Source organism: Triturus cristatus, chromosome 11 (genome assembly GCF_964204655.1).
Source record: "Triturus cristatus chromosome 11, aTriCri1.1, whole genome shotgun sequence".
Taxonomy (NCBI): domain Eukaryota; kingdom Metazoa; phylum Chordata; class Amphibia; order Caudata; family Salamandridae; genus Triturus; species Triturus cristatus.
The window spans coordinates 129,861,711-129,884,128 of NC_140594.1; the positions used below are offsets into that span (position 1 = coordinate 129,861,711).

At 47.1% G+C, this 22,418-nt stretch overlaps 1 protein-coding gene across 1 annotated transcript; it reads left to right on the forward strand.

The window, feature by feature from the left end:
* The first annotated feature begins 36 nt into the window (after positions 1–36).
* TRIAP1 (TP53 regulated inhibitor of apoptosis 1) lies at positions 37–21,939 on the forward strand. The gene is made up of 2 exons (XM_085634605.1): positions 37–248; positions 20,638–21,939. The coding sequence occupies exons 1-2, from the start codon at positions 102–104 to the stop codon at positions 20,719–20,721; spliced, it is 231 nt and encodes a 76-aa protein (XP_085490731.1). The 5' UTR covers positions 37–101; the 3' UTR covers positions 20,722–21,939.
* Positions 21,940–22,418: the final 479 nt, after the last annotated feature.

Below are 22,418 nucleotides of genomic sequence, written 5' to 3' on the forward strand. Positions count from 1 at the left end.
CCATGCTTCATGTCTCCTGCTGACCGGAAGTAAAGGATTTCTTTACGGTGTCCTAAAAATCAGAGGTGTCAGATTCGCGGTGACCTGAAATACCAGGGGCAATGAACAGTGTGGGCGAAGAGTGCACGGAAATGAAGCGGGAGTACGACCAGTGTTTCAATCGGTGGTTTTCTGAGCGGTTTCTGCGGGGCGAAGGGGGAGCGGATCCGTGCGGGGAGCTCTTCAGAGGTTACCGCGAGTGCGTGCAGGTGAGGATTCCTGGGAAAGTGGGGGGCATGTAGGAAGGATTTGGAAAGGGCGGGTAGGAGTTTTAGGTAAGAAGAAATATAGGAGTTGGTGCAAGCGATTTTGCTCAGGACTAGTGCAAACTGAGAATGTGCAGTGGGTGACCATGGTGGAAGGATGCGCCCAATAGAAGGGGTTGTCAAACCAGTGGACAGAGGCATAAGGTGATAACATTTGCCCAAGGACAAAGTTTTTTTTTTAAGACGGACATATAAGACTGTAGGACACACCTCGCTCCATAGACTGTACATTTCCTACCTTATTGTATTTTGATAGTTATACATTGAGACTGGGTGCCATAATTTGTTCAGATAGGGAGACCAACATTAAACAAGCATCTGCAGTGCAATAGGTCTCGCATTTACGCGAGTTTGAGCTATTGGCATTGTAAATGACAATGCCTTTTATTTATGTTTTGTTTTTTAAAACATAAATAAAAGGCATTGTCATTTACAATGCCAATAGCTTAAACGCTCGCAAATGCATCGCTGAGTTGCCCTCTTCTGTCTCCCATGGCCCCTGGAGAGCTCCCCATGTGCTACGAGTTAAATAAACAACCGGTGGTCACAACTGCACATGAGACCCTCCTTAAGTGAAAGAAACTCATTAAAGAAAATAGTACTTACAGACTAATGAAGACATACCGTATAACAACCAAAGTAAAAGGGACAGTCCTCATGGGAGGTTAAAAATGAAGACAAGGTGTTACTAAGGAAGGAACTAACCAGTCTAATAACTAATCCGAAGCCAGCATTTACGAAGGACAGTGACACAAGCCAGTGACAAATATGGGCGGAGTGGGCGGGGCTTCAAGTACATACTCCAGTACAGCATGGCTCGCAGAGCAGCGCATGCGCTGCCCAGGCTCGAAATAAGTCTTTCTCATGGTACCAGCCTTCAGCTAGTCCACTGGTCCTCATTTCCAACCTTTCAAAACTCAGTATTTACTAAGATTTACTAAAGTGGCTCTGTTCTCTCTTATCCTCAAGAACGTAATCTTTAACACGCTTTCCTTTCCACACTATGGGGCATATCAACAAGGGCTTTATCTCTGCTTTTTTGGCTTTAAAAGCCAAAAAAGCAGAGATAAAACTAGCGCCCTATCAACAGGGTGCTAACACGCAAATTTGCATGTTAGCACCCTTTTACTCTACGCTTCCCCTTGCATCTCTAATGAGATGCAAAGGAGGCGTTCCAGAGTAAAATAATAGGAGAAATGTCGCTAAGCGACATTTCTCCTATTATCAAGAATGTCGCTAACCCTGTTAGAGACAAAAAAAGCAGCGCTAACCGCGGTTAACGCTGCTTTTTTACGTCTGCTAATTTTCAGACTTAGCCATGATATCCTATGGAAGGAGGATATCATGGCTAAGTTTGCCTGTCCCTATCAACAAGGTAACGAGTGATTATCGCTGGGTTTCCAGCGATAATCTCACGTTAGCCTGTTAGCGTGTAGATTTTTATCGCTTTTGAGATAAGCGTTGCTAATAGCACGCTATCACAGCGATAAAAATTCACGCTAGCCGGCGATAATTATCCTCACGCTAAGAGCGCTGAGCGATAATTATCGCCGGTTGTTGTTGATATGCCCCTAAATCTACAGCTTTCTTCTGTAGTGTTCCATAGGGCTCTTCTCTGAGCCCCATACTGGGCAACATTTATGCCACCTTTTCCGCTTCCATCGTATGATCATTCTGCTTTGACATTATGTCATACACAGGTTATTACATTTCTGAGAACCGATTCGTTACCCAAAGTAAACTCTGCTCCATTGTGATAACTCCTCAAAAATCCACTGGGGAGCAAACAGGGAAACTACTGACCTTTTTGATGTCAGCAGCGGAGTCACGCAGAGCTGCGGCCTTCAGCCCACTTTATTCCTTCTTTTTTATCAACAGCTGTGTCGATTTCCTCATGGGTTTAGACAATGATTCCCCGGTGCTTGAGGCTACTAAAATTCCAGCGCTATAGTTCGCAGTTTACAAACTATTGATTTCGAAAATCCCAGTTGTATCAATACGCCGCCTCCAAAGGTTTAATTCATTCTGCAATTCCTCTGGACTAACTATAAACCTATCTAAAACTAGGATTATGGCAGTAAATCCACACAGGGGCCCCAGAGGGCCATTAACTTTAGAGGAGCTGGAATTGGAGAGAGTTCTCAAATCTGACTATCTCCGAATCCGGTTCACCACTTCTAACTCCTGGGACAGTCCAATCTTTAAGAGTTCTTTTAGGTTAACTCATATGGTTACTGCTAGTTTAAGATTTGCTGGTAAAACTACTTTCCACCCTGTCTCTCCACTGCTGTAAGATTGGAGAGCCCAGGCAGTAGCAGCTGCTAGCTATGGTGCAGAACTTTGGGACCCTAGTAAAATAGTTGTGTTGGGAATAGCTAAAAACTAATTTTTGAGGATGGCCCTAAACTACCCCAAAAGCGGTCCTTTGATTTTTAGACACAACCTTGCTATCCGCCCAATTATTTCTCTGGTGCGACTGAAACCCCTACTTTACTGCTTATGCCTTTGGTATGTTCCCGAGCTGTCACCTGTAGGGCGAGTCTGAGCAACATCTTGGGTAGACAAAAAAGTGGGGCTTTGGTGCCATGGCTGAAGTATATCAAACAGCACTCCTACTCATTAGGGGTGCAAGAGTTTTGGGTAGACACTTCTGCCATCACATCTTCCTCAATTAAAAAGCTAAAGTCTCTTTACAGGAAACATGAGGAGACAAAGCTGATTAACCAGCCAAGTCCGGGGTACCTTAGCAACCGCTTTATAGGGTTACATTTTCAGCTTTTGAGGCCTATATGGCCCAGATTGAGCCTTCCTGCTGCAAAGCCCTTTATATAAGGTTCAGATTGGGCACTCTTCCCCTTGCTTCATTTACCTGTAAATGGAAACGTGGCCCGGGGGGAAGCAGCCTCTGCCCAGCATGCTATGGGTGTGAGGAAACTGGCGACCATCTGCTGTTTTTTGCTCCTTTTACTTGACGCAGCGCCAATGCTGGATCGTCCCCCTTTTATGTTTGTTAGGAGTGCACCAGTATAGGGTTGCCCTGAGAATTTGCAGTCGGCACCTCGCCCACCATCGTGTTTTCAGTTGCCAAGTATCTAGAGGGCGTTTGACCGATCCGGGACAAAGCTATTCCACGCTAATCTTTAGGGCTGAGATAAATGTTTTGTCGCATAACTATACCGAATTGAATCATTCCTCTTGCACGCACAGTGTTTTGATTTTAATATATGTGTAAATTTTATGTGTAATAAAAAAAAAGTATCTTTCTATTCATGCCTTTTTAATTATTATTTTATAGATTTATGGTATTGTTTTGCTGTCACCTAAGTGAGCCCACATTATTTTTCTTAAAACGTTGTAATTTGTTTCTAAATGTATTTTTTTTTAACTGGGCTTATGTACTGTATTTTTCTTCTCATCTGTGACTTTTATGTGTATGCAAAAAGAACAGAGGATGGACGGAATGCTGAATTAATCAAACATTCACCCCCGTCACAGATCTGGGTTAAATCCATCGTTTTTTTGCACGTCATGCCATTCCAGTTTAGACTCAGCCATATGCAAATCAGTCTTGACCCTGCTCCCTCTGGGAACAGTTTTTTATTTTGCCAGGCCATGTCAGGTTTGGACGAGAAACAAGCATCCTGTCACCGGTTTCGGGGTAAGTCAGCCAGGCTAGCTTGAATATGGTGGTCTAAAGGACCAAAATAAAGTTTAAACTGACAACTCTGCTCCTCTGTGGTTGAGGTAGCCTCTCAAGTGATGTAAGACGGGCCCTCTTTGCTTCGAGGTCGAGACTGATGGATTTAGTTTTTTCCAGAAAGAAGATAGCCAGATCGGTGCAGGGAGGAGACTTGTCTGTTGAGTCAATGTGATTGGACGCTATCGCTGATTGACAATTTCAAAGAGTTTTTTTGGGCGATTAGTGGCTTGTTTAACCCCTTCGATGCTCATGACGGAACGGTTCCGTCATGAGCATCGGTTGGGCTGTGCTCATGACGGAACCGTTCCGTCATGAGGACAGCCCCCGGGGGAAGCGCTGGCGCTCCCCCCCTTGTCCCTCGATCTTGGCCCCCTTTACGGGGGTGGCAGCGGAAGAGCTTCCGCTGCCACCCCCGACCCCCCCGAGCCCCCCCACGCTTTCTGATGACGTCAGCGCGCACAGCGCGCGCCGGCGTCATCAGGAAGCGTTGGACGCGCTGGAATCCATTTCTTCCAGCGCGTCCGAGGGGAGCAGAGGTAGGTGTTTGGCGTCTGGTGGGGGCCGCGGCGGTGAAATCTCTAGTATTGAGGCATCGGGGGAGAGGAAAGAGTATTTCCTCTCCCCCGATCTCTCAATACAGGGCATTCCTGCTCCACGATCGCGCACAGCGTCGCGATCGTGGAGTAGGGATGCCCCACTAGACACCAGGGATTTTGTATTTGGAGTTTGGGAAGCGACCCCTTAGGCAAGGGTCGCTTCCTTGGGGACGAAAATTTTGCAAAGTCTTTTCTGCCCCCCCTGGGGGCAGATCGGCCCGCTTTCTGCGCGTTTCTGCCCCCGGGGGGGGCAGAAAAGCCCACTAGTCACCAGGGATGCTGTTCCTACTATGTAGGAAGCGACCCCTTGGGCAAGGGTCGCTTCCTTGGGGGCAAATTTTGTTGAAGTCTTTTCTGCCCCCCCTGGGGGCAGATCGGTCCGCTTTCTGCGCGTTTCTGCCCCCGGGGGGGGCAGAAAAGCCCACTAGACACCAGGGATATTGGTTATGCTATGTAGGAAGCGACCCCTTAGGCAAGGGTCGCTTCCTTTGGGGGCCAAATAATTTGAAGACTTTTCTGCCCCCCCTGGGGGCAGATCGGTCTTCTTTCTGCCCGTTTCTCCCCCTAGGGGGGGCAGAAAAGCCCACTAGACACCAGGGATGTCTATTTCGTTATGTAGGAAGCGACCCCTTGGGCAAGGGTCGCTTCCTAGGGTGGTAAAGTGATTAGGAGACTTTTCTGCCCCCCCTGGGGGCAGATCGGTTGTCTTTCTGCCCGTTTCTGCCCCCAGGGGGGGCAGAAAAGCCCACTAGACACCAGGGATGTCTTTTTCTTTATGTAGGAAGCGACCCCTTGGGCAAGGGTCGCTTCCTTTGCGGCCTAATTTTTTAGAATACTTTTCTGCCCCCCCCTGGGGGCAGATTGGTCGTCTTTCTGTCCGTTTCTGCTCTTTGGGGGGGGGCAGAAAAGCCCACTAGACACCAGGGATATAAATATTATTGTAGGAAGCGACCCCTTGGGCAAGGGTCGCTTCCTTGGGCCCCTAAATGTTTTGAAGACTTTTCTGCCCCCTCTGTGGGCAGATCGGTTTTATTTTTTTGCCGTTTCTGCTCCCATTGGAGGCAGAAAAGCCCACTAGACACCAGGGAATTAGTTCAATTAGAAATAGAAGTGACCCCTCGCTTCCAGGGTGCAATTTGTTATATGTATTTGGGTCACCTGCCCCGGGACTGAATAGCCTTTTTTTTCCTGCTGTTTTCTGCCTGACCTGGCACACAAACCGATTGACCATTTGGGTAGTGACATGGCATGTTATAATGTTTATTGTTATATGTTTTGTGATTTCCAATTGTAATGTTTTTTTTGTTTACTTTTTTGTTCTAGGTGAAGGCTTTTCTTCTGTTCACGGTGACATTTTGGTTCTGGTGGTTTTGCTGTTTGTGTAGTTTGGTAAGAGACTGTTTTTTTGTACAATGCAAATGTGTTTGATTTCTCTGCCTGTTTTTTTTTGCAAATGGTGTAATAATAGCAGTATGTTTGGTTTTTGAGTTTCAAAAACTTTTTGCATTGGTGCATGATGTGTATTTTGTTGTCTTGTGAGTAATTTGTTTTTTTTTCTTCTTTCTAGTTTGATATCGTTGGTCTTTGCTGTGTCACTGCAGAGTTTGTTTCTGGTGAGTGTAGCTGTCTCTTTTGATTTTGGATTGTATAGTTTTTGAGTACATTGATCTTATTGATATAAGGTACACATTTCTTTACTTACTTGGTTTGCACATTGTTGGTTGTTGTTGACTTGTTTGTGCAGTCTTCCATCTTAGTAGGTATAATGGCTAGCCGCAGGATGACTGCTCAGCAGGTTGTTGGTTTGCTGTTTGAGTCTTCCTCTGATATTGGGTCAGAGACTGACTCTGCTTCTGAGGGAGAGGGGGCAGGGGACGATTCTGGCAGTGAGTTTTCTCTCCGTATGGGGTCATCGGATGATGAAGATACTCTTAGCGCGGATGAAGTGCCTGTGTTAGAGGAGGAGACTGATGTGCCGATAGTGCGGCAAGAGGCATCTGGGCTGCAGCCTGCGCCTGCAAGGCTTCCCGTTGGTGTAGTGCGGCAAGAGACATCTGGGCTGCAGGCTGGGACTGCAAGGCTTCCCGTTGGTGTAGTGCGGCAAGAGGCATCTGGGCTGCAGGCTGGGGCTGCAAGCCTTTCCGTTGGTGTAGTGCGGCAAGAGACATCTGGGCTGCAGGCTGGGGCTGCAAGTCTTCCCGTTGAAAGTGATGACCTCTGGGTTGCCCCTGGCATGGTGCAGCCGGAATTTCCTGAGTTTACTGGTGTTCCAGGGTCTAGAGTGAATACCGAGAACTTTTTGCCTGTAAATTTTTTTCAGTTGTTTATGGACGATGTGTTTTTGGCAGAGATTGTTGAGCAGACTAATTTGTATGCCGAACAGTTTTTGAGGGACAACAGTGCCAGTCTTAAGCCACACTCTAGAGCTACCCGGTGGACTCCCACAAATGTTGAAGAGATGAAGAAGTTCTTGGGTTTAACTTTTTTGATGGGCTTGCTAAGGAAGCCATCATTGGCTTCATATTGGTCTGGCAGTCCCTTGATGGCAACGTCTATTTTTCCGGCAGTCATGAGTCGTGACAGGTATTTGCTTCTGCTTCGGATGATGCACTTTGTAGATAATGGTTTAGCGTTGCCACGAGATCACCCTGATTGTGACCGTCTTTTTAAGATTAGGCCTGTCCTTGATCACTTTGTTGATCGATTTTCTGAGATTTATGCCCCTGGTAGAGAAATTGCAGTGGATGAGTCTTTGGTGTTGTTCAAGGGCCGCTTGGTTTTTAGGCAATACATTCCTAGTAAGAGGGCACGCTATGGAATAAAGCTGTATATGCTGTGTGACAGTAGGACTGGATATGTCTCTAATTTCAGGGTGTACACCGGTAAGGAATCTAGGTTTAACCTCCCTGGTTGTCCGTCCACTTTTGGAGTGACTGAGAAAATTGTTTGGGAACTTGGAAGAGGATTTTTTAACAAAGGCCACCATTTATATGTAGATAACTTCTACACTGGTGTACGGTTGTTCAGGGAATTGGCCAAAGTGGACACTTTTGCTTGTGGCACAGTCCGCTGTAACCGTAAAGGTTTTCCGAAAGAACTTGTTTGTCAAAAGCTTGTGCGGGGACAGTGCAGTGCGTTGCGTTGCCAGGAGCTTCTTGCTGTGAAGTTTACAGACAGGAGAGATGTCTACATGCTGACTTCCATCCATGATGAAAGCACTGCACCTGTGACTGTTTGGGGTCAGGTCGCTGAAGCGCGCAAACCTGTATGTGTTTTAGACTATAATAGGTACATGGGTGGTGTTGACAGAGTAGATCAGAGGTTGGAACCTTACACTGCTCTTCGTAAGGCTTACATTTGGTACAAGAAGTTGGCTATCCATCTTTTCCACTTGGCAATGTTTAATGCTTTTGTTGTGTTCCAGGATTCTTGCCCTGAGTCAACGATGACTTTTGTTAAGTTTCAGGAGTCTGTAATAGGCAGCCTTGTTGTAGTGGAACAGGCAAGTGTTCCTAGAGTTGGACTGGTGGAGGATGTTGCTAGATTGAAAGAACGCCACTTTCCAGATCACATTCCTCCCACACCCGCAAAAGATTTTCCCAGTAGGAGATGTAGAGTCTGTTGGCGAAGAGGTACGCGGAAGGAGTGTCGTATGTACTGCCCCGATTGTCCCTCTCATCCTGCACTGTGTCTCTCTGCTTGTTTTAGAGCGTACCACACGCGAAAATTTTTTTGGGAGGATTCTTGAGTGGTAAAGTGAACTGGCTGGTCTGTATTCTTTGGATAATTTGATTCTGTTTCAATGTTGGTGTTAGTGCAATGTATTTAGTTGCTGATTTTCTGTTAGAAGATTTTTATCTATTTGCAATTTGTTTGTGTTTTTATTTTTTTCTAAAAAAATCCAAAATGTGATGGCGGTGTGTGTAGGCTTGCGCTTGGCTGTTGGTGTGTGTGGACTGGCACTTGGTTGGTGGTGTGCGTGGAATGGTGCTTGGCTGACGGTGTGCGTGGACTGGCGGTGTGCATGGACTGGCGGTGTGCGTGGACTGGTGCGTGGCTGGTGGTGTGCGTGGCTGGTGGTGTGCGTGGAATGGTGCTTGGCTGGCGGTGTGCGTGGAATGGTGCTTGGCTGGTGGTGTGCGTGGAATGGTGCTTGGCTGGCGCTGTGCGTGGACTGGTTCTTGGCTGGCAGTGTGTGTGGACTGGTGGTGTGTGCGGACTGGTGTTTGGCTGGTGGTGTCCGTGGACTGGAGCTTGGCTGGTGGTGTCCGTGGACTGGAGCTTGTCTGGTGGTGTGTGTGGACTGGAGCTTGGCTGGCGGTGTGTGTGGAATGGTGCTTGTCTGGTGGTGTCCGTGGACTGGAGCTTGGCTGGCGGTGTAGGTGGATTGGCGATTGGCTGCCGGTGTGCCTGGACTGGCGATTGGATGGTGGTGTGCCTGGACTGGCGCTTGGCTAGCGGTGTGCGTGGACTGGCGTTTGGCTAGCGGTGTGTGTCGACCGGTGCTTGGCTGGCTGTGTGTGAGTAGTGACTTTCTGCTGGTCACTACACACACTGCTAGCTGAGTACCACTCCACGCAATCCTTCTGCCTGTGTAGTTGCTGTGTCTGGATTGTGGGCGTGTGAAAGTGATGGGCCCTTGAATGGCGCTGTGTGCCGGTGTGAGTTTTGTTATGTGATGGGCCCGCGGCTGGCGGTGTGAATGGTTTTGTATGTCTCACACGTATGAAAGGTGTATGAATGGCCTGTAAAGAGGTTGGTGCCTTGTCGTGGCTTTACAGCTCACGAGCTGTGAGTCAATGGTTCAGTTTCTTGCCCTTTCAATTATTACCAGTGCATTTCATTTTTTGTGAAATCACTTGGTAATACAATTTTATCTACTGAACCATCACTCACCCTCGTGCCAAATCCAACCAGTATGTGCGTGTGCTTGCGGGTTAGATGACTGTGCAGTAATATTTGTTTTTTTGAAGCAGGGTGTACCTTGTCCCTTTTTGGTGATTTTTGTACTGTGTTGCTTTTGTACCTGGTGGTGCGAATGGTCTTGTTTGTATCACGTATGAAAGGTGTGTGAATGGCCTGTAAAGCGGTTGGTGCCTTGACGTGGCTTTACAGCTCACGAGCTGCAAGTCATTGGTTTGGTTTTTTGTGAATTTAATTATTGACAGTGCATTTCATATTTGTGAAATCTCTTGTTAATAAAATTTAATACACTGAACCATGATTTGCCCTCGTGCCAAATCCAACCAGTATGTGTGTGTGTTTGAGGAATAGATGGTTGTGCAGGAATCTTTTTTTTTTGTTTCTCTGCCAAGGTACACTTTCCATGTAAGAATAACCCACCAACTGTAGATATTGTCGAAAACCTTTGGGAGTTCATGGTGATGTCTCTCTAGTGATTTGAAAAATATTTTTTATCCCCATTGTCCTGTAAACCTCAAATTGTCTGCCACATTTTCTTTGCAGTATTATTCCTAAATTCTCACGCTGTAGTAACAATAGGTAATCTGGTTATGCAAGGGGGGTTACTTTTGTTTTTTGCCCAGGGCTCGGCGGCCATCTAGGGAAACCTACCAAACCCAGGCATTTTTGAAAACTAGACACCCGGCGGCTTCCAGGGAGGTATGGCTTGCGTGGATCCCCCAACGTTTCCTTACCCAGAATCCCCTGCAAACCTCAATTTTTGCTCAAAAAATCACTTTTTTCACACATTTTGGGGTGGGAAAGTAGTGGCATCACCGGGCTCACACAAATTTACCACCACCCAGCGTTCCCCCAGGTCTCCCGGTAAAAATGGTGCCTCACTTGTGTGGGAGGCCCAAGTACCCGCGGCAGGCAAGGGCCCCAAAGGTAGTGAGGCCACCTCAAGATGGCCTATCGCCAAACCACCTGGTTTTGCAAGGGGGGTCACTTTGGTTTTTGGCCCGGTGCGCGGCGGCCATCTAGGGAAACCTACCAAACCCAGACATTTTTGAAAACTAGACACCCGGCGGCTTCCAGGGAGGTATGGCTTGCGTGGATCCCCCAACGTTTCCTTACCCAGAATCCCCTGCAAACCTCAATTTTTGCTCAAAAAATCACTTTTTTCACACATTTTGGGGTGGGAAAGTAGTGGCATCACCGGGCTCACACAAATTTACCACCACCCAGCGTTCCCCCAGGTCTCCCGGTAAAAATGGTGCCTCACTTGTGTGGGAGGCCCAAGTACCCGCGGCAGGCAAGGGCCCCAAACGTAGTGAGGCCACCTCAAGATGGCCTATCGCCAAACCACCTGGTTTTGCAAGGGGGGTCACTTTGGTTTTTGGCCCGGTGCGCGGCGGCCATCTAGGGAAACCTACCAAACCCAGGCATTTTTGAAAACTAGACACCCGGCGGCTTCCAGGGAGGTATGGCTTGCGTGGATCCCCCAACGTTTCCTTACCCAGAATCCCCTGCAAACCTCAATTTTTGCTCAAAAAATCACTTTTTTCACACATTTTGGGGTGGGAAAGTAGTGGCATCACCGGGCTCACACAAATTTACCACCACCCAGCGTTCCCCCAGGTCTCCCGGTAAAAATGGTGCCTCACTTGTGTGGGAGGCCCAAGTACCCGCGGCAGGCAAGGGCCCCAAACGTAGTGAGGCCACCTCAAGATGGCCTATCGCCAAACCACCTGGTTTTGCAAGGGGGGTCACTTTGGTTTTTGGCCCGGTGCGCGGCGGCCATCTAGGGAAACCTACCAAACCCAGGCATTTTTGAAAACTAGACACCCGGCGGCTTCCAGGGAGGTATGGCTTGCGTGGATCCCCCAACGTTTCCTTACCCAGAATCCCCTGCAAACCTCAATTTTTGCTCAAAAAATCACTTTTTTCACACATTTTGGGGTGGGAAAGTAGTGGCATCACCGGGCTCACACAAATTTACCACCACCCAGCGTTCCCCCAGGTCTCCCGGTAAAAATGGTGCCTCACTTGTGTGGGAGGCCCAAGTACCCGCGGCAGGCAAGGGCCCCAAAGGTAGTGAGGCCACCTCAAGATGGCCTATCGCCAAACCACCTGGTTTTGCAAGGGGGGTCACTTTGGTTTTTGGCCCGGTGCGCGGCGGCCATCTAGGGAAACCTACCAAACCCAGGCATTTTTGAAAACTAGACACCCGGCGGCTTCCAGGGAGGTATGGCTTGCGTGGATCCCCCAACGTTTCCTTACCCAGAATCCCCTGCAAACCTCAATTTTTGCTCAAAAAATCACTTTTTTCACACATTTTGGGGTGGGAAAGTAGTGGCATCACCGGGCTCACACAAATTTACCACCACCCAGCGTTCCCCCAGGTCTCCCGGTAAAAATGGTGCCTCACTTGTGTGGGAGGCCCAAGTACCCGCGGCAGGCAAGGGCCCCAAACGTAGTGAGGCAACATCAACATTGCCTATCCCAAAGGTCGCCTCACTACGTTTGTTGTCCTGGCCTGCCGCGGGTACTTGGGCCTCCCACACAAGTGAGGCACCATTTTTACCGGGAGACCTGGGGGAACGCTGGGTGGTGGTAAATTTGTGTGAGCCCGGTGATGCCACTACTTTCCCACCCCAAAATGTGTGAAAAAAGTGATTTTTTTGGGCAAAAATTGAGGTTTGCAGGGGATTCTGGGTAAGGAAACGTTGGGGGATCCACGCAAGCCATACCTCCCTGGAAGCCGCCGGGTGTCTAGTTTTCAAAAATGCCTGGGTTTGGTAGGTTTCCCTAGATGGCCGCCGCGCACCGGGCCAAAAACCAAAGTGACCCCCCTTGCAAAACCAGGTGGTTTGGCGATAGGCCATCTTGAGGTCGCCTCACTACGTTTGGGGCCCTTGCCTGCCGCGGGTACTTGGGCCTCCCACACAAGTGAGGCACCATTTTTACCGGGAGACCTGGGGGAACGCTGGGTGGTGGTAAATTTGTGTGAGCCCGGTGATGCCACTACTTTCCCACCCCAAAATGTGTGAAAAAAGTGATTTTTTGAGCAAAAATTGAGGTTTGCAGGGGATTCTGGGTAAGGAAACGTTGGGGGATCCACGCAAGCCATACCTCCCTGGAAGCCGCCGGGTGTCTAGTTTTCAAAAATGCCTGGGTTTGGTAGGTTTCCCTAGATGGCCGCCGCGCACCGGGCCAAAAACCAAAGTGACCCCCCTTGCAAAACCAGGTGGTTTGGCGATAGGCCATCTTGAGGTCGCCTCACTACGTTTGGGGCCCTTGCCTGCCGCGGGTACTTGGGCCTCCCACACAAGTGAGGCACCATTTTTACCGGGAGACCTGGGGGAACGCTGGGTGGTGGTAAATTTGTGTGAGCCCGGTGATGCCACTACTTTCCCACCCCAAAATGTGTGAAAAAAGTGATTTTTTTGAGCAAAAATTGAGGTTTGCAGGGGATTCTGGGTAAGGAAACGTTGGGGGATCCACGCAAGCCATACCTCCCTGGAAGCCGCCGGGTGTCTAGTTTTCAAAAATGCCTGGGTTTGGTAGGTTTCCCTAGATGGCCGCCGCGCACCGGGCCAAAAACCAAAGTGACCCCCCTTGCAAAACCAGGTGGTTTGGCGATAGGCCATCTTGAGGTCGCCTCACTACGTTTGGGGCCCTTGCCTGCCGCGGGTACTTGGGCCTCCCACACAAGTGAGGCACCATTTTTACCGGGAGACCTGGGGGAACGCTGGGTGGTGGTAAATTTGTGTGAGCCCGGTGATGCCACTACTTTCCCACCCCAAAATGTGTGAAAAAAGTGATTTTTTGAGCAAAAATTGAGGTTTGCAGGGGATTCTGGGTAAGGAAACGTTGGGGGATCCACGCAAGCCATACCTCCCTGGAAACCGCCGGGTGTCTAGTTTTCAGAAATGTATAGGTTTGGTAGGTTTCCCTAGGTGCCGGCAGGGCTAGGGTACAAAATCTACAGCTAGTCACTTTGCCAAAAAAAGGGTCATTTTTCACTCCAAAACCACTTTGCGTTTTGCGCCGTTTCCTGTCGCGGGCACTAGGCTGACCCGCACAAGTGAGGTACCATTTTTCTCGTAGGACTTTGGGGAACGCGGGGTGGGTGGAAATTTGTGGATCCACGCAGATTCCAGAACTTTCCATCACAGAAATGTGGGGAAAATGTGTTTTTTTTGTCAATTTTTTACGTTTGCAAGGGATTCTGGGTAACAGACCATGGTGGGAGGCAGTCAAGTCACCCCATCCTGGATTCCCCTGGGTGTCTAGTTTTCAGAAATGTATAGGTTTGCTAGGTTTCCCTAGGTGCCGGCAGGGCTAGGGTACAAAATCTACAGCTAGTCACTTTGCCAAAAAAAGGGTCATTTTTCACTCCAAAACCACGTTGCGTTTTGCGCCGTTTCCTGTCGCGGGCACTAGGCCGACCCGCACAAGTGAGGTACCATTTTTCTCGTAGGACTTTGGGGAACGCGGGGTGGGTGGAAATTTGTGGATCCACGCAGATTCCAGAACTTTCCATCACAGAAATGTGGGGAAAATGTGTTTTTTTTGTCAATTTTTTACGTTTGCAAGGGATTCTGGGTAACAGACCATGGTGGGAGGCAGTCAAGTCACCCCATCCTGGATTCCCCTGGGTGTCTAGTTTTCAGAAATGTATAGGTTTGCTAGGTTTCCCTAGGTGCCGGCAGGGCTAGGGTACAAAATCTACAGCTAGTCACTTTGCCAAAAAAAGGGTCATTTTTCACTCCAAAACCACGTTGCGTTTTGCGCCGTTTCCTGTCGCGGGCACTAGGCCGACCCGCACAAGTGAGGTACCATTTTTCTCGTAGGACTTTGGGGAACGCGGGGTGGGTGGAAATTTGTGGATCCACGCAGATTCCAGAACTTTCCATCACAGAAATGTGGGGAAAATGTGTTTTTTTTGTCAATTTTTTACGTTTGCAAGGGATTCTGGGTAACAGACCATGGTGGGAGGCAGTCAAGTCACCCCATCCTGGATTCCCCTGGGTGTCTAGTTTTCAGAAATGTATAGGTTTGCTAGGTTTCCCTAGGTGCCGGCAGGGCTAGGGTACAAAATCTACAGCTAGTCACTTTGCCAAAAAAAGGGTCATTTTTCACTCCAAAACCACGTTGCGTTTTGCGCCGTTTCCTGTCGCGGGCACTAGGCCGACCCGCACAAGTGAGGTACCATTTTTCTCGTAGGACTTTGGGGAACGCGGGGTGGGTGGAAATTTGTGGATCCACGCAGATTCCAGAACTTTCCATCACAGAAATGTGGGGAAAATGTGTTTTTTTTGTCAATTTTTTACGTTTGCAAGGGATTCTGGGTAACAGACCATGGTGGGAGGCAGTCAAGTCACCCCATCCTGGATTCCCCTGGGTGTCTAGTTTTCAGAAATGTATAGGTTTGCTAGGTTTCCCTAGGTGCCGGCAGGGCTAGGGTACAAAATCTACAGCTAGTCACTTTGCCAAAAAAAGGGTCATTTTTCACTCCAAAACCATGTTGCGTTTTGCGCCGTTTCCTGTCGCGGGCACTAGGCCGACCCGCACAAGTGAGGTACCATTTTTCTCGTAGGACTTTGGGGAACGCGGGGTGGGTGGAAATTTGTGGATCCACGCAGATTCCAGAACTTTCCATCACAGAAATGTGGGGAAAATGTGTTTTTTTTGTCAATTTTTTACGTTTGCAAGGGATTCTGGGTAACAGACCATGGTGGGAGGCAGTCAAGTCACCCCATCCTGGATTCCCCTGGGTGTCTAGTTTTCAGAAATGTATAGGTTTGTTAGGTTTCCCTAGGTGCCGGCAGGGCTAGGGTACAAAATCTACAGCTAGTCACTTTGCCAAAAAAAGGGTCATTTTTCACTCCAAAACCACGTTGCGTTTTGCGCCGTTTCCTGTCGCGGGCACTAGGCCGACCCGCACAAGTGAGGTACCATTTTTCTCGTAGGACTTTGGGGAACGCGGGGTGGGTGGAAATTTGTGGATCCACGCAGATTCCAGAACTTTCCATCACAGAAATGTGGGGAAAATGTGTTTTTTTTGTCAATTTTTTACGTTTGCAAGGGATTCTGGGTAACAGACCATGGTGGGAGGCAGTCAAGTCACCCCATCCTGGATTCCCCTGGGTGTCTAGTTTTCAGAAATGTATAGGTTTGCTAGGTTTCCCTAGGTGCCGGCAGGGCTAGGGTACAAAATCTACAGCTAGTCACTTTGCCAAAAAAAGGGTCATTTTTCACTCCAAAACCACGTTGCGTTTTGCGCCGTTTCCTGTCGCGGGCACTAGGCCGACCCGCACAAGTGAGGTACCATTTTTCTCGTAGGACTTTGGGGAACGCGGGGTGGGTGGAAATTTGTGGATCCACGCAGATTCCAGAACTTTCCATCACAGAAATGTGGGGAAAATGTGTTTTTTTTGTCAATTTTTTACGTTTGCAAGGGATTCTGGGTAACAGACCATGGTGGGAGGCAGTCAAGTCACCCCATCCTGGATTCCCCTGGGTGTCTAGTTTTCAGAAATGTATAGGTTTGCTAGGTTTCCCTAGGTGCCGGCAGGGCTAGGGTACAAAATCTACAGCTAGTCACTTTGCCAAAAAAAGGGTCATTTTTCACTCCAAAACCACGTTGCGTTTTGCGCCGTTTCCTGTCGCGGGCACTAGGCCGACCCGCACAAGTGAGGTACCATTTTTCTCGTAGGACTTTGGGGAACGCGGGGTGGGTGGAAATTTGTGGATCCACGCAGATTCCAGAACTTTCCATCACAGAAATGTGGGGAAAATGTGTTTTTTTTGTCAATTTTTTACGTTTGCAAGGGATTCTGGGTAACAGACCATGGTGGGAGGCAGTCAAGTCACCCCATCCTGGATTCCCCTGGGTGTCTAGTTTTCAGAAATGTATAGGTTTGCTAGGTTTCCCTAGGTGCCGGCAGGGCTAGGGTACAAAATCTACAGCTAGTCACTTTGCCAAAAAAAGGGTCATTTTTCACTCCAAAACCACGTTGCGTTTTGCGCCGTTTCCTGTCGCGGGCACTAGGCCGACCCGCACAAGTGAGGTACCATTTTTCTCGTAGGACTTTGGGGAACGCGGGGTGGGTGGAAATTTGTGGATCCACGCAGATTCCAGAACTTTCCATCACAGAAATGTGGGGAAAATGTGTTTTTTTTGTCAATTTTTTACGTTTGCAAGGGATTCTGGGTAACAGACCATGGTGGGAGGCAGTCAAGTCACCCCATCCTGGATTCCCCTGGGTGTCTAGTTTTCAGAAATGTATAGGTTTGCTAGGTTTCCCTAGGTGCCGGCAGGGCTAGGGTACAAAATCTACAGCTAGTCACTTTGCCAAAAAAAGGGTCATTTTTCACTCCAAAACCACGTTGCGTTTTGCGCCGTTTCCTGTCGCGGGCACTAGGCCGACCCGCACAAGTGAGGTACCATTTTTCTCGTAGGACTTTGGGGAACGCGGGGTGGGTGGAAATTTGTGGATCCACGCAGATTCCAGAACTTTCCATCACAGAAATGTGGGGAAAATGTGTTTTTTTTGTCAATTTTTTACGTTTGCAAGGGATTCTGGGTAACAGACCATGGTGGGAGGCAGTCAAGTCACCCCATCCTGGATTCCCCTGGGTGTCTAGTTTTCAGAAATGTATAGGTTTGCTAGGTTTCCCTAGGTGCCGGCAGGGCTAGGGTACAAAATCTACAGCTAGTCACTTTGCCAAAAAAAGGGTCATTTTTCACTCCAAAACCACGTTGCGTTTTGCGCCGTTTCCTGTCGCGGGCACTAGGCCGACCCGCACAAGTGAGGTACCATTTTTCTCGTAGGACTTTGGGGAACGCGGGGTGGGTGGAAATTTGTGGATCCACGCAGATTCCAGAACTTTCCATCACAGAAATGTGGGGAAAATGTGTTTTTTTTGTCAATTTTTTACGTTTGCAAGGGATTCTGGGTAACAGACCATGGTGGGAGGCAGTCAAGTCACCCCATCCTGGATTCCCCTGGGTGTCTAGTTTTCAGAAATGTATAGGTTTGCTAGGTTTCCCTAGGTGCCGGCAGGGCTAGGGTACAAAATCTACAGCTAGTCACTTTGCCAAAAAAAGGGTCATTTTTCACTCCAAAACCACGTTGCGTTTTGCGCCGTTTCCTGTCGCGGGCACTAGGCCGACCCGCACAAGTGAGGTACCATTTTTCTCGTAGGACTTTGGGGAACGCGGGGTGGGTGGAAATTTGTGGATCCACGCAGATTCCAGAACTTTGCATCACAGAAATGTGGGGAAAATGTGGTTTTTTTTTCAATTTTTTACGTTTGCAAGGGATTCTGGGTAACAGACCATGGTGGGAGGCAGTCAAGTCACCCCATCCTGGATTCCCCTGGGTGTCTAGTTTTCAGAAATGTATAGGTTTGCTAGGTTTCCCTAGGTGCCGGCAGGGCTAGGGTACAAAATCTACAGCTAGTCACTTTGCCAAAAAAAGGGTCATTTTTCACTCCAAAACCACGTTGCGTTTTGCGCCGTTTCCTGTCGCGGGCACTAGGCCGACCCGCACAAGTGAGGTACCATTTTTCTCGTAGGACTTTGGGGAACGCGGGGTGGGTGGAAATTTGTGGATCCACGCAGATTCCAGAACTTTGCATCACAGAAATGTGGGGAAAATGTGGTTTTTTTTTCAATTTTTTACGTTTGCAAGGGATTCTGGGTAACAGACCATGGTGGGAGGCAGTCAAGTCACCCCATCCTGGATTCCCCTGGGTGTCTAGTTTTCAAAAATGTATAGGTTTGCTAGGTTTCCCTAGGTGCCGGCAGGGCTAGGGTTCAAAAACTACAGCTAGACTCTTTGCAAAAAAAGTGTAAATTTTCAGTGTGAAAATGTGGTGTGTTCACCTTAGGTTTTGAGCCACTTCCTGTCGTGGGCACTATGCCTACCCACACAAGTGAGGTACCATTTTTCTCGGGAGACTTAGGGTAGTTCAAATTTGTAAAGCTACTGTTATTACCTGTTGATTTTTGATGCATTTCTCCCTTCCAAATGAAAGACATTGTGTAAAAAAAAAGTCATTTTGAAAAATGACCAATAATTGTCATGCAAATATGAGTATTCCCAATTTCGAAAATGTGCAAATATGCACTGTTTCTGAACTCTGTAATTTGTTCCCATTTCAGAAATACATAGGTGACTTTCATACCGATTTTTCCAAGTATACATTTTCCCACAATAATTGCTATATACCCGGACCAAAAAAAAAAAACATTACAAAATGCTGCTCATTTTTCTACTCTGGGTTCGTTGGGCTCTTGATGAACCTACAAGTCCTATATGTCCACACAACCAGGAAGGTCTACCGGATGTAACGGTACATTGCTTTCAAAGAGATGTCATAATTCGAAGAAGTTACAGGTAAAAACGTTGACTCAAGAGGCTGCTTTTTTCAACAAATTTTTAATTTCTCCTATATTTGCCTGTAAATTTCTATAAAGAAACCTTGATGGATCTATGCAAATGACCCCTTGCTGAATTCAGAATTTTGTCTACTTTTCAAAAATGTATAGCTTTCCAGGATCCATTATTGTTTTGTTACCCTTTTCTACCGTTAACTGGAAGGAGGTTGAAAGCACAAAAAATAGCAAAAATAGGGTATGTCCCAGAAAAATGCCAAAACTGTGTAAAAAATGTTGGTTTTCTAACAAAAGTCTGTCATTCCCTAAAAGCTGGAGAAATTGTGATTTCAGCCCCACAAACCCTTTTTTGATACCATTTGCAGAGAAAAACCCAGAAGCTTTCATTTGCAGCCCGTTTTTCACATTTTTCACAAAAAAAAAAAAAATTGCTGTATTTTGACTAATTTCTGTGACCCCTCTAGGAGAATCCACAAACCCTGGGTACCTTTAGAATCCCCAAGATGTTGGAAGAAAAGGACGCAAATTTGGCGTGGATACCTAATGTGGTCAAAAAGTTACAGGGGCCTAAGCGCGCACTACCTCAAATAGCCCAAAAAGGGCTTAGCACAGGAGGGGAAAAGGCCTAGCAGCGAAGGGGTTAAGCTGCGATCTGAAGTAGTCTGCCTTAGTCTTGTGTTTTTTTATTGTAGGAGCTTCAAACAGATCTAAGGGCTTTTAAGTGAAAGGCGGATGGTTTTGATCTCCATAGATGTTAAGCTGCTCTTAAGTTGCGGCGCTCCGAGTTTAGGTTGTTGTTGAACCATGGTTTGGAGGATTTAGAGGGGGTATTTTTTTAGTTGTAAAGGTGCTATTGAGTCCATGATATCAGAGATAGTTGCGTTGTAGAAGTCCGTGAGATCATGAACATCAGTCAGGTCGTCTTGGGAGACAAGGCATTTTTACAGTCGGTAGCTAGACAGTCCGTGTTATTTTTTGTTCTGCCATTTGTGATTTAGCAATGCATGATAGGGCATGTTCTGCTCTGACATTACTCTTCTTTTTCAAGCTTACACAGTTTCCTTAGTTCCCCGACCCCACTCCGGTGCATATAAATAGTACCTCTGGAAGTAGACGGAGAAACAGAGTCCTTGGGCAGAACTGATATATTTACTTAATCAGGCAAGTTCTGCTCGTTCATATTTGTGCTAATTTAGGGTAGAATGATGGCTGCCCTTATATTGGATGGCTTCATTACGTAATACAATGATCAGATTTTTTTTTTTTTTTTTTTTAACTTATTGTTTTCTAATGGTATAGGTAAGTTTGAGACTAAATGAAACCCTGTGATGTTCGTTTAGGGCTACAGGTTCTCAGCTATTGCCTTTCTGACAACATTGTATTTGTTTACCATTCATGGCTAGAAAGAGTGGTTTGCTCCAGAAATTAGACCAACCTTTTGCGTTGCTTCAACATTTGGCAGCTGTTTGACTTCGGAGCGCTTAATTTGGAAGATGGGGAGCATTTAATGCAGAAGAACCCGGATCGGAAAGTGGAGATTGCAACAGTGGAGGGATGATTTTAATATTTATAGCCTCAGGGTTGAAAAGGTGTGCATGTGGGGGTTGCTGTTTTGCCTGAGGTATACAAAGCTGGGACCACTTTCTGCATTTGCTTCTGTGCATTGTTTTCGGGGAATAATCCATGTTAACCATACTTATTTATGCTTTTCCTTTGTTCCAGAAAGCAATTAAGGAGAAGGACATCCCAATTGAAGGTCTGGAATTCATGGGTCCTAGCAAGGAAAAACCTCAGAGCTCTTCCTGACCACTCTGGTAGCGCAGTGTGCAACGCTGTACATTTCTCAAAGTAAAATGGGGTAGATTTTCCCACCATCCCCGACGGCATACCCTTTTGCTACATTGGAGAGTGGTTCGTGATTCCAAGTGTGCTGCAACTTTGCTGAAGTTTTGCATCTATGAAAACTGGAGGATTTTTTCAACCACAGGAAATGCTTGGGAAACCGCGGAGTGATATTTCTTTGTGTGTCAAGATTATACACAGTTATCTCCAAATATGATTCTACTTTTTTTTCAACATGCGATTTTCTGACTGATGATAGGGATTCGAGATGCCTTTGTGTGCAAGGGGTGCAAGAGCAGTTCTGCAGCAGGTGGCGGACCTGTCGGGAGCAGAATAACCCGTGGCCACGAGGGTCAGCAGTAAGTTCCTTCCGATAAAATTCCGAACGCGTGTGTTAGTGGTAGAGCAAACAGGAACATTGGTAATAAAAGCAGGTCCTTATTGTTATGGTTTTTGGCTGCTGGTATCCAGTGGCTGAAGGCTGCCTGGAATGTGCATCAGAAGTGGAGAGATGTCTGTTGATCTTCAACCCCTATGAAAAAAAACAGTGGCAGATCATAGATTAGCCTTTTCTCTGTGCTCATATACTATATAAATGGTTGCAAGATAAATGGCTCATTGAAGAGTACATGTTCAAAGCACTTTCCGTTTCGAGGATCATTGAAAACTGCTCAGAATAACCTGGGCTGCCACAGTGTTTTGTCAAGAAATTATGATCTGTGCAATGGCAACTTGTTTTTGAGGTACAAATTGATTTGGATTTAAACAACAATAGTTGCTTTTCCCTGGACAATAGAAGAGCTGAGCATTAGGGGTGTTTGCTGTCCTCATGTTATTTTTAACGCCCTGGTTCTATTCTGTCATTTCACATTTAGTTATCCATGTATAAATAACTAGGATCAACAGCAAATTTCAATAGAAACTTGTGTGATAACAGATCATCCGTTTTCTTGTTATTATACACACAGGACTCAGTTGTATTATAGGGAAGCAGAAACTATTCCTATTGTAGCAGCTTATTTATCAATGGTGTTTTCTTCTCTCTGCATAGTTTTGAGAACGTGATAGACCCTGTCAGTAACTATACCAGAACAGACTTGCAATTTGTCTGACTTGCTTGACCTTCAGAGTTTTTGGAATGCAATAAATACCTCAAATAAAGAAATACACCATTGTAAAAAAGTGTCTGAACTTTTCTCTGTGCTTAATATTTAAGACCCCACATGGCAGATGTAGATACTACTTTAGTTTGTGCAACATTTGATGTATTGGCTCAATCTCCTCCTAACAAGCAAACGGAAAATAAGAAATACAATAATAATTAATATAGAAACCAGTATATGTCCATGCCATGTATGCCCTCATCTTACTCTGATTATCTGCTGCTTTTGCCACCATCTCCTACCCCATCCTCATTCGACGCCTCCATGATGCTGCCATTCAAGGACCAGTTCTCTGAAGGATTTTCCCCTTTCTAACCGGTCGCACCAATCAATTAGCCTGTCCCCCATACCTGGACCAGTGCCGCCCTAATCTGCAGAGTCTCCCTGTGATCTTCCTTCGGTACTGCTCTGTTCAATGACTACATTGTACCGCCAGCTAACATCACCCAGAATCAACATCATCTCTTATGCTGATGACACCTAGCTCATCCTTTCCGA

Coding starts and splice junctions, on each gene's coding strand:
- TRIAP1 (XM_085634605.1), top strand. CDS start 102: ATGAACAGTGTGGGCGAAGAGTGCACGGAAATGAAGCGGGAGTACGAC. Junction 249..20,637: donor GTTACCGCGAGTGCGTGCAG/GTGAGGATTCCT, acceptor CCTTTGTTCCAG/AAAGCAATTAAGGAGAAGGA.